Source organism: Chenopodium album, chromosome 10, assembly GCF_948465745.1.
Source record: "Chenopodium album chromosome 10, dcCheAlbu1.1, whole genome shotgun sequence".
Classification (NCBI taxonomy): Eukaryota; Viridiplantae; Streptophyta; class Magnoliopsida; order Caryophyllales; family Amaranthaceae; genus Chenopodium; species Chenopodium album.
In genome coordinates, this window is record NC_137843.1 from 45737022 (window position 1) to 45748639 (window position 11618).

The 11618-nt window shown below is 35.2% G+C and overlaps 1 protein-coding gene and 1 long non-coding RNA gene across 2 annotated transcripts; both read left to right on the plus strand.

Moving 5' to 3' along the window:
* The first annotated feature begins 1539 nt into the window (after window positions 1–1539).
* Window positions 1540–3160, plus strand: LOC145563981 (uncharacterized). The gene is made up of 4 exons (XR_014094704.1): window positions 1540–2424; window positions 2518–2823; window positions 2922–2976; window positions 3079–3160. It is a non-coding gene; the product is annotated as an uncharacterized LOC145563981 (long non-coding RNA).
* A 1220-nt stretch (window positions 3161–4380) lies between these two features.
* Window positions 4381–6297, plus strand: LOC145563982 (uncharacterized). The gene is made up of 3 exons (XM_081624353.1): window positions 4381–4467; window positions 4564–5121; window positions 5598–6297. The coding sequence occupies exons 2-3, from the start codon at window positions 4918–4920 to the stop codon at window positions 5940–5942; spliced, it is 549 nt and encodes a 182-aa protein (XP_081480479.1). The 5' UTR covers window positions 4381–4467; window positions 4564–4917; the 3' UTR covers window positions 5943–6297.
* Window positions 6298–11618: the final 5321 nt, after the last annotated feature.

The following is an 11618-nucleotide window of genomic DNA, read 5'->3' on the forward strand; positions in this document are numbered from 1 at the left end:
ATGCTAAGTGAGTGATGAACCGCATGATCTGAGATTGCCCACATTGATTTAAAAGAATGAAAAAAAATATTCAAAGAAAAAAAAATGTTAAAAATAAACTTGCAAAATTAAAAATTTTCAAATACACAATCACACATCTTAGCGGCTTATCTCGAGTTTTGAGCCTTTTACCCTTTTCTTCCGTAAACCATCAACTTGACCACATTACAACCCTTGAAAAACCTCTTTGAGGTGTACATACACTTGTGCAAATTTTGGTTAGAGCTACGTTCGGCCTGATTCCTTACGGATACGTAGGCAACCTCACAATGAGGTACGACCACATTCATACTCACATTCATGTACACATTGATTTCCACACCATGATCAAGTCATATCCAATGCTTATCCCTATGACCCTGTCCATCTAGAGTTAGACTTGGGGGCTTGAACCCACATCATTTAGCCTACCCAGCCTAAAAAGTCACCATCTCGACTCTTCTCACATCTCTTTTCATCACCATAGCCTTTGCAGCCTCACCTTAGTATCATTTTCATACACTTCTTTCACACATACATAGCCATATCATCTTTCCCTTAGGAACCCTTTATCATGAAATCTTGTTTCCCTACCGCGCATGCTACATCATCTTTCAAGACAACATTCATTAGAAAAAACATTGTATACTTGCTTAGCTTCTTGACCTGAGCAATGTTCATTGTTTCACGTATCGCATAATGTGCTTAGCAACATTTATATATCAATGATTTGTAATCATACAAAGCATATCGTGCTTAGCTCCTTGACCTAAGAAACATTCAATATGCAATACTCAACAATCACTTCATCTATATACATGCTTAGCTTCTAGACCTAAGTAACGTTCAAGATCGTTTCTTTACACCATATATGATGCTTAGTTCCATGACCTAAGTTCATTCATCTATTGTGTCACATGATGTAATTGTCCTTAGCCTCCTAGCCTAAGAACATTCATCATGCATACATTATCTTCAAGAAAAGCAATTCAATGCGACAAATAGAATATTCATGTGATTTACCTTGTTTTTCTCTATTTGCTCGACAAGGAAGTTTAAAACTTCTTCCCCTTTTTCATGTCTTTTCTTTTGGGGAAGTTCAAAAACTTTTGCAAAAATTTTCTCATCGAAGGAAGTTCGAAAACAAAACTTTTTTTCACGTCTTTCTTTTTTGGGAGAAAGTCGGTACCCTCCACTTATGACAAATATGACAGAAATTTTTGCTTTTACATTTTCATTTTCTTATGTCTCCACACACATTCAAATCATACACATACACACACAATCACAAGTCATACACATGTCATGTCATGTCAAGTCAAGCTTGGTCAAGTCAGTTAGTCAAGTAAATCATAGTCTATACGAATGTGGGATTGAAACTTATGATGCATCTAAAAAAGATTTTTTGTTATGTGTGTTGCTCTTTTATGGACTATAAATGATTTTCCAGCGTATGCGAATTTGTCTGGTTGGTCTACTAAAGGTTATATGGCTTGTCCTACTTGTGGTAAGGGTACTTCTTCCTTTAGATTGCCTAATTGTAGGAAAATATGCTACATGGATTATCAATGTTTTTTGCCTCTTAATCATAAATGCAGGGATAGCAAGACATTTGATGGAACAGTAGAGAGACGACCAGCTCCTAAGCCTCTATCCGGAGATGAGATGTTAGCCCAAATAAGTGGACTTGAAGATTTGAAATTTGGCAAAGATGTAAAACATCCAAAGAGGGCTGATAATTGGCGAAAGATTAGTATTTTCTTTGAACTCCCATATTAGAGTCGTCTTTTATTGCGTCATAATCTTGATGTGATGCACATTGAAAAAAATGTTTTTGATAACATTCTTGGCACATTGTTAGACATTCGAGGCAAGAGTAAAGACCACATCAAGGCTAGACATGATTTAAAAAAACTCCAAATAAGAAAAAAGTTGCATCCAAAGTTGATTAATGGGAAATGGCTTATACCCCCTGCTATGTACACATTATCTCCTGGTGAAAAAGATAAAGTGTGTAAATTTTTGGAGGAAGTTAAAGTTCCAGATGGTTATTCCTCAAATTTTTCCAAATGTATTAAGAAGCGTAAGGTGTCAGGTCTTAAGACTCATGATTGTCATGTTCTTGTACAACAATTATTGCCACTTGCCATTAGAGGGATATCTTGCCAGCAAGTGTATGATTTAGTAGTTGAACTTGGTAATTTTTTTCAAGGAGTTGTGTCCGAAATCACTTAACTTAGAGGATCTTGATCGTCTTAAGAATCACATAATTGTGACTTTGTGCAAATTGGAAAAGGTTTTTCTTCCATCATTCTTTGATGTTATGGTTCACTTGTGTGTACATCTTGTTGGTGAAGCAAAAATTAGAGGGCCTGTTCAGAGTAGATGGATGTATCCTATTGAAAGGTATGAAACATTTCATTTGTTTTTAATCTGATAATTAGCACATTTTATATGACTTTGCCTCACTTTATTTTATATGCTTATAATTTTATGCAGATTTCTAGGGAAGTTGAAAGATTATGTTCGTAATAAAGCTTAGCCAAAGAGTAGTATTGCAGAAGGATATATTCTCGAAGAATGTTTATTTTTTTGCTCAAAGTATTTGCATAATGTTGAGACTAAATCTAATCAACAAGAACGAAATTCTGATAGTGTTAGTGGTGATTATGAGGGTCTTTCAATATTTGCACCGTTTGGCGTTCCACTTGGAAAAGAAAAATCAAAGTGTCTTACACAAGAAGAGTGGGAAAAGGCTCGAGATTATGTTTTGAAAAATTGTGATGAGGTCAAACCTTTCCTAAGGTAATATTTTTTTTTTCTTTTACGTTACTAATTGTATGAAATTAGTGACTATTATTTTAATGCAATAGCTAACGACAAAAATCATACATTTTATATAGAGAATATGAACAAGGGCAGAATGAGAACGAGTTTCCAGAATGGTTTCGTGAGCGTGTATGTTTTTTATTCAACGTCTATTCCTCTTATATAATATATCCAATAGATTAGATATGGATTTTTCATTGTAAGCTTTTTTTGTTGATATCCTATTTATAGGTGAACAGTTTGCCGGACAAACATAGTCAAGTGGCAAAAGACTTGCGATCACTATCTTTTGGTCCTTTGATGGGTGTAGAGCGTTACAATGGATATCTCGCTAATAGTTTTTTATTTCATATAAAGGCAATTGAAGAAAGGCGGACAAATCAAAATAGTGGAATATTAGTCGAATGAGCTTCGGATGCAGGAAAGTTAGGCTATTATGGTGTTTTAACAGAAATAATTTCTTTGCAATATTTAGATGGTAAATGGGTGGTCTTATTTAATTCTCACTGGTGGGATGTTAGTAATTTTGGAAAAGGCATTAAAGTTGATAAGCATAACATTGTGAGTGTAAATACAAAGAGAAAGTTGCAAACTGATGACCCCTTTGTTCTTGCATGTCAAGCGCAACAAGTACTTTATGTTCGAGATGGTTTTGATCCAAATTGGCTTGTTGCTATTAGAACACAAGCGTGACATAGCTATGATATCATCTGAATGCACTTTGAATCAAGATAACCAGGAAGATGATTTAGATGCTTGTCAACAAGATGAAATAAGGACTCCAACTATGCCATCTAGAGAAGAGGATGGAGACATAGTTCAAATTGCTGATGACGCGCGTGATGAAATTGAAGAACTAGTTATTGAAGCTACTAAGGATAATGAGCCTAAAGATGAATGTGAATTGTTCAATGATGATTCTGAAGATGAGAATGATGAGTTAGAGGATGAGATTGATGCTGAGAATAGTGAAAGTGACATTGATTGTGATAGTATTGGTAGTGATAGTGATGATAGTGATTCTTAATGACTAATGCCATGGCTATTTAAATGTGCTAATTGTTATGTTTCTCTTGTTGTAGGAGATTGTTTCTGAAATTTATATTATTATAGTGCTTGCACATTTGCTTCCTTGTTGCTTAATATTTTTTTGTTACTTTATATAATTACTATGACAATATTAAGTTACAGCTGTAACACATGGGGTATAACTATAATGATTTTTCACTTTATCTAGTTATGGGCAGAACAAAATATTTTCCTACTTCTTCAACTAGGAATTCTCAAGATAATACCCGTCTTGGAGATAATGAAGAGGATCAAGTGGTGATGGCTGCTAATACATGTAAGTAAATTTATTTTTGTAAATTACTATTATCTAAGCTATACTAAGTATGAATATTTATGCATGCATATGTTTTTTCTTGAAAGCTACTAAATTGGATTCTACGTCAAGAAGAAATGAAAATACAGCTAGTGTTGAGGGTTTTATTGAATTTCAACAACCTGTTAAAGATATTAATGAACCATTTAGTGAGGATGATGAAGAAGCCAATGATAATGACCTGAGGAGTGTCCAGATGGTGGCTACACAAACTTCTAAGGCGGTTGTTGAAGCGTGTATGTAGTCACTTTATAAAAGTGTATGGTGTTGATTTTTATATCTGATACCATTCTTTCCAATTGATATATACTAATTTTACTTACCTTTTAAAGCTCAACATGGTCGTCCAGCAAAGAAAAAAAGAGGGAATGTTTGCTGTAGAAAACTCATAAATCTAATGCCAGGAGAGAAACTACATGTGACATTTGATAAGGATTGTTTCCCGATTGGTGAGAATTCTTCTATATTTACATACTTTTTGGGTCAAACCGTTCGAAATCACACTTGTTGTCCTTTGGGAGTTCCAGAGTGGAAGAACATTGAAGACCATTATATTGATTTTGCATGGAATGTTGTGCAGGTATAAATTATTTTCAACCTTATTATTTAAAGGTATATATGTATGTATTTATTAAAGATGATTCTAACTTATTTTTTCATCACCCACTACCTAGGAGAAGTTCACAATGGATCAACCAGAAATGCGGAAAGAGTTCATTCTCAGGCATATGAATGCACTATATCGTGACTATAGGAGGAAGTTAAAAGCTATATACTACGACGATCCTAAATTGATTAACCAAGCACAGTGGGAAAAAAATAAGCCAAAAAATGTTGCAAAAAGAGATTGGTTATACTTGTGTAAACTTTGGCACTCACCAGATTTCAAGGTAACTCGTTAGTGTCATTACTATACATTTCAGTTCATATCTTGTATGATTATATAACAATTAAATACAAAGTACATTTCTTGTTATAGAAGCTAAGTCAAAGGAATAGAAAGAATAGATCTGGATTAAAGATTCCTCCCTACTCGGGAACAAAAGGCTTTGCTCGAATTGCTGATGAATTAGTACGTATTATACAACTACATGTTTGATTTTTGTCTGATCATACTTTTGAAGTTACAAAATAACACATTATCTTTATTGCAAAGAAAGGAACTTAATCGAGAACCTATTCGTGCTGAAATTTTGATTGCATCGTGACAAAGAACATCAAGTAAACCTGTTGATCCTGTGAAGTTTGCTGAAAACCAGGAAATTGTGGTATGGGTTACAAATTGTGAACTCTTATTTTTTTTAAAATGGATTTTAAGATAATGTTAATGATTTTTTAATCCACTTGATTGTCCACTTAAATTCAGTCAAAGTTGAAAAACTCCATACAAGAGAGAGAAGATGGTCATAATAATATGAGTGATGAACAAATTTTTAAGGAAATACTTGGTGAAGAAAAACATGGATATCTGCGTTCTTATGGAAGAAATAAAAGCATTACAGATCATTTTAAAGAGAAACCAAGTCGTATCAATCTTGCTAATCAGGTTATAGAAATTGAGAAAAAAGCTGACGAAAGAGTTCAAGAAGTTAAAAAGGCTATGGAAGAAAAAATGGAGGAAAAATTAGCTGAACTTGATCAAATGTGGGAGGAAAGGTTCAAGAAGCTGTGTGAAAAGCTTGGAGCACCATCAGCAAACCATGATCATTAAGACAATTTAATTTGATCACTAGTAAGTTTTTTTTTACCAGTATTTAATTACGTATCTTGTACTTTTAAGGTTTATATGGAACACCAATAATTGAAATACTTTACATTTTTAACTGTTTTTTTTTTTTTTTTTTTTTTTTTTTGTAGGGATGACTATGGCAAGAACTTAAGAACTTACTACTTCACCAGATTAGAAGATGCAGGGGATATAAAAGGCCATTGAATTATCAATATTTTTTGAGATATTATTGACGAATGATATCTTTTGTAAAGCATGACTTTATAAACTAGTGATGGTATGATGTAATTTTTTGGGATTTTAAATATTTGGTATTAATATTTACAAGTATAAGTTAATGTTATTTTTACATGTTTAATTTTATATCTTATAAATATAATATATGTATTATATCTCTACCACAAATCTCATACAAAATGTGTCTGTTAAACTAGTTGGACATTACAGATTGTTTGGCTACTAATTTCCATGGCTAAGGTTGTGTCAAGGTATTTTATTTAACCACAAGACGTGTTATGGCTATGTAAATGGTTTGAGGTATGAAAGGTTGTGGCAATGTCACTTGATAGACATAAATTTCCTTGTAGCTAATGTAGTATTTTATTATTTATTTTTTTGTTTGCCATAGGATTGCTTATGGCTAATGTAATATATTAGCCATAATTTTACTTGTGCTTAGTAGGCTATTAGCCACAAGATAACTCGTGGCTAATTGTTACTTTAGCCACTAGAGAACTCATGGCTAAGTGGTAAATTAGCGATGGGAAAAACCATGGCAGTAGTTCATGGATATGCCATGGGAGTTAATATACCCGTGGCTAGAAAGCTAGCCTCATGGTTTTGTGCCACAGCAGACCACGACCAAAATACCCGTGGCTAATTACTTGTGCCATGGGAAATTTGAAGGCTAGCCACGGATATACCCATGGCACAAGAAGGTAAATGTTGTAGTGATACGGTGCACGATTCGAGTAAAAAAATAAAGAAAGTGTGTGGACTATACTTGACTCATGAGTGATTAGGTGATGTTATAAGACTCGTGGTATGATCGTATGGCTAGAAATGTAACGGTATATAAACGAATGATGCAACGACCAAAAATAGCACGAAAGACCAAAGTAGGACTGACTGGACTTAAACCTGGGCACCGTGGCACGGCACCACTGTCGTGACACGACAAACTGTACTGTGGTGTGGTACAATTTGCCGTGACACGACACTGATTATTGTGACTCGGCATTTCTTCCATGGCACGGTAATTAGTTCAAGGTGTTTTTGTGCGTTTCTTCAAGTTTTTTGTCAATTTTAGAGTTTACGCTGAATACTAAGCCAGAATGGTCCATTGGCATTAGTTAGTCATAAGATAAACCACCATAAACAAAGAAAAATCATTACGGTGGAACAAAACGATCAAATACACACATAGGGCACGTAGGCACAATGATGCAAGGAAGAGTTCACAACCTAAGGTCAATTTCTATGTTCCACTATGGTCAAGTTTATTTGGTGTCAAAAAGGGTACCATGGTTAAAAGTCTGGACACATTAGCAAGGCAGCCTCTCTTAAAGGTGTATGCCAACGGGCGGCTCCGTAAGTTCGTGATTAAATCGAAGTCGACTCCATGGTTTGGGTGGATTTAATAACTCGGATGAACCCTGAATTCCATGAGCGTTTTTGGGTTGATAGAGCTTAAATCACCCGAGGCTAAGACGTATCTAAAACACACACGTTTTTTCATAAAACTCGAAGGAAGCTCATAACGAGAAAAAATACAGAACCACTGGAGGAATTTTACAGGCACCGCGCCACGGCGGATAAAGCCGCGTCACGGTACAGGGCACTGCATGATGGTATTCTGTACCGTGTCACGACGTTTCTGCCATTGTGCGGTGCTCGTAAAATTCATGCAGTTCCACGTTTACTTCAATCGCGATCAAGTTGTTCAATTTTTCCTAAAATGCCAAATTAATCACAGGAATACGATTCAAGAATCTTTCAAGTCTCATCCACTCATCTCAATTAAATAATGATCACTCAAATCGATAAATAACCAAGAATCCTCCCTAGTGGAGTCGCCAAATTGTAGGCGTCATTTGAATCGCGCCTACGTAAGTATGTTGTGAATATGCTTGGCACTGATAGGAAGTGGGAATTGACATAAATGATTAGGGACAAAGAAAATTAGGGAGCCGCCAACAAGTTTTAAAGGAACTTGTAAAGCGTTCATGGATCATTATTAGGAAACCACGATAAGAGACAACGATAGGCAACAATGATTAACCCGTGAAGGTTACACCTCATTCATAATCCATGAGATTACTAACTCCGTATGGTTCGAAACCACGAAAGGAGGATCGGGGATGATGGCACGAAGTGTGTCATGGAGTCACATTCGCCCGTATTGGCCTCTACTCGATTCTTATTATGAAAAGTATTTCATGTGATCTCAAAGGCATGCAAACAAGATTTAATTTGCTCCAAACTAATATTAGGCTAAATTGGTTGAATATTAATGCAACACATAATTCTAAAATATTGTGATCACTTGATTAAACAACAAGATTAAAAAGGAACCTAAATCGGTTGTCCAAATTATCTTATTAGTCGTGATTTTCAATTACATATTCCCTTTAAACATGAAATATAATGATCAAAACAAAAATAAAATCCACATTAATATTGGAAGCAATTCAACCATAATATCATTAGGAAAATCAAATAATAATAGACCTAATCATTATACTAGCAACAAGAATAATAAAAAGAGTAATTAAGTGATTAATTACTCACTTTCCGCATTTATTTGAATTGATTCATCATGAATAAATTGTTAGTAAATTCAATAAATAATAAATCAAATTGAATTAAATTAAATAAAAAGTAGAATTGATTTGGTCCAAACCCTCAATTAATTCTACCTTTCACGCCTTAGTTTAAGTATAGAACTTCGGGTCATGTATTGACGCCTTGGAGTGTTTAGGGGTTATGAGAAAATAGGGAGGCTAGTGGTTAGGCTAAAGAGAGATAGAGAAGATAATGATTGTTGGTGCCCCAAAACTGAGGAAATCAGCCTCGTATTTATAAAGAAAATGTGAAGGGTGAAGCATGGAACCCTAGAAGTGAAAAGGCATCGCGGAGAAACCCTAGAAAAACGCCGCATCACGGCATGTATTCCGCGACACGGCGCGGAGTGCCGTGACGCGGTGCAGCATACGGTGACACAGTACGAAATATCGTGACACGATATGTCTGTCGTGACTCGGCGTCCCTTTTTTGCTTAAAGCCGTCCAGATTCATTTTTAACCCTGTTTCTAAATCATTAAGTACGTGATATTTAGATGCCGTTTCAGAATTTCGGGCTTATTTAGACCTAGGGTTTTTATTATTTATTACTCGGGCTTAATTAATAAATAAAACAAAATGGATTAAAAAAGGGTTTGGGCTAGAATATAAGTAGGACTGAGTTTGAATAAATGGTTTGACTGATTTGTTGACTGAATATGTTTGACTGAATATGGGTTTTAAACAGTTTCGAGATAAATACCTGACCCGACCAATAATGGCGGTAAAAGGTTGTTCATCATCGGGTTTAGTTTCGGGGTCTACAGGTAGTATTCGTACTTTGGTAGTCTTGGTTAGTTGGTTATTGTTTGATACTTTGATTTGTTTCAGATTTAATTGCTATTTAATAGTATATTTGTATTCAAATGAACTGAAATTATGAATGCATTGCTATTTTTTATTTTATTGTATGATACTATGATGTATTAATGTGTTTAATTGAATTGCTGAATTTTTTGTTATTTCTTAATTGATTTTTAGAATAGATAGAAGTTAAAACACACTCCAAATAAAATGCAGAATATAGCATGGGAGATCAAATTTTGAATAATTGTTTGATTATTTTTCTAGAGAGTGATTTGTTTTCCAATGTTAAAATGGACGACATTATAGATAGAGCTGTCAAAAGCTGACCATATCCGAAAATTTTACCCGAACTCGATCATGACCTGACGTGTTTGAACCCGAGAAATTGGTGACCAGAACCCGATATGACCTAACAAGAAACCAACCCGAGACCAGAGTTAACCTTAGGATTCATGACCCGAACCCACTACAAGAAAACAACCTAACTCTGACGAAGAGGTTCTGGCGGACATGTTTTTCCGTCGGAAAAATCAAAATTTTTAATGGATTTTGATTTTGTCGGAAATTTCCGATGAAAAAAATTATTCCGTCGGAAATTTCTGACAGAATAAAAATCTGTCGGAATATATGTACTTTCCGATGGAATAATCCGACAAACTTCATTTCTAACGGAATATTAATTAAAAAAATCCTTTTATAATATTAAACCGTAAACAGCCGGACCCTTATATCTCTCCTCTTCTCTTTTCCTCTCCACCTTTCTTCTCATTTTACCTTTCTCCTTCTCTCTCCTCTTATCTTTCCCCTTTCTCTTCTCTTTCTAGATCTTTCTCACCTCTTTCTTCTCTCCTTTTCTTTGCCTCTTTCTATCTCACACTACCTACAAGGACAACAATCACCAACTTCATCAAGAACACTTCCACCGCAACAACAACCATCGACATCAACGACACACCAACGGCCGCGCAACAACATCATCTACAACATTGTCACCTCTAGTCGCGTGTCTCCTTCAGCCACATCACCGTGAGCCGCATCTTTAATTTTTCATTCTAGATCTACTTTTAATTTTGATTAGAATTAGATCTAGTTTTATTTTGGTCAAATTTTCTGTGTATACCTTTTTTTTTTTTACATAATTATATATTTAAGGTATAATATTTGAGATAATTGTATAGTATAATTTATTTTGTTAAATTTCCAAATTGGTGTTGATTTTAGATCTGTTTATTTAATTTTTAATAATTGTTTTTTTTATTTTATTTTATATTATTTTATTTTTTTTGGTGGTGAGGGGACACGTTTTTTTTTTTGTTTTTAAAGGTGGTGGTGGTGATACTGGTTAGGGGCTGGTGGTGTTTTGATGATAAGGGTTGGGATTTGGTTTAGGTAGGGGTTTTGGTGGGTGGTGAGGTGGGTACGGTTGGTGGGGTCTGGTGGTTTAAGGGTTAGGTGGGTTAAGGTGGTGGGTCTGTTAGGTTCAGGGTTAGGTTGGTTAAGGGGGTAGGTCTGGTGGGTTAGGGTTAGGTGTGTTAAGGTGGTGGGTTTCTTGGGTTAAGGCGGGTTAGTTGGTCGCGTAGTGGTGGTGGGGGATGGTAGCGGTGGTGCTGTGGGATTTTTTTTTTTTTCAGCATTTTTTGAAGGAATTTTCGTAGGAACTTTTCTGCATCGGAAAATCTCTTCTGACGATTTTCGACGGAATTTCTGTCGATAAAGGTCGTTTTTCCTAAAAAATCATTTTTGACAAACGGTTCTGACGGAAATTCCGTCGGAAATGGGTTTTTCGACGGAAAATAAGATGTTTCCGACGGAATTTTTCCATCGAAAATGGGATGTTTTCTAGTAGTGCTCGAACATGACCCGACCTAAGATGAACCGATGCCCGAACATAACCCATCAATTATTGACCTAGACCGAACCTAACCCAAACCAGAGATTGACCCAAACCTTTTTTAACCCGTTGAAACCAGAAATCAACCCAACTTGTTACTAACCCGATCCGAATTTAAC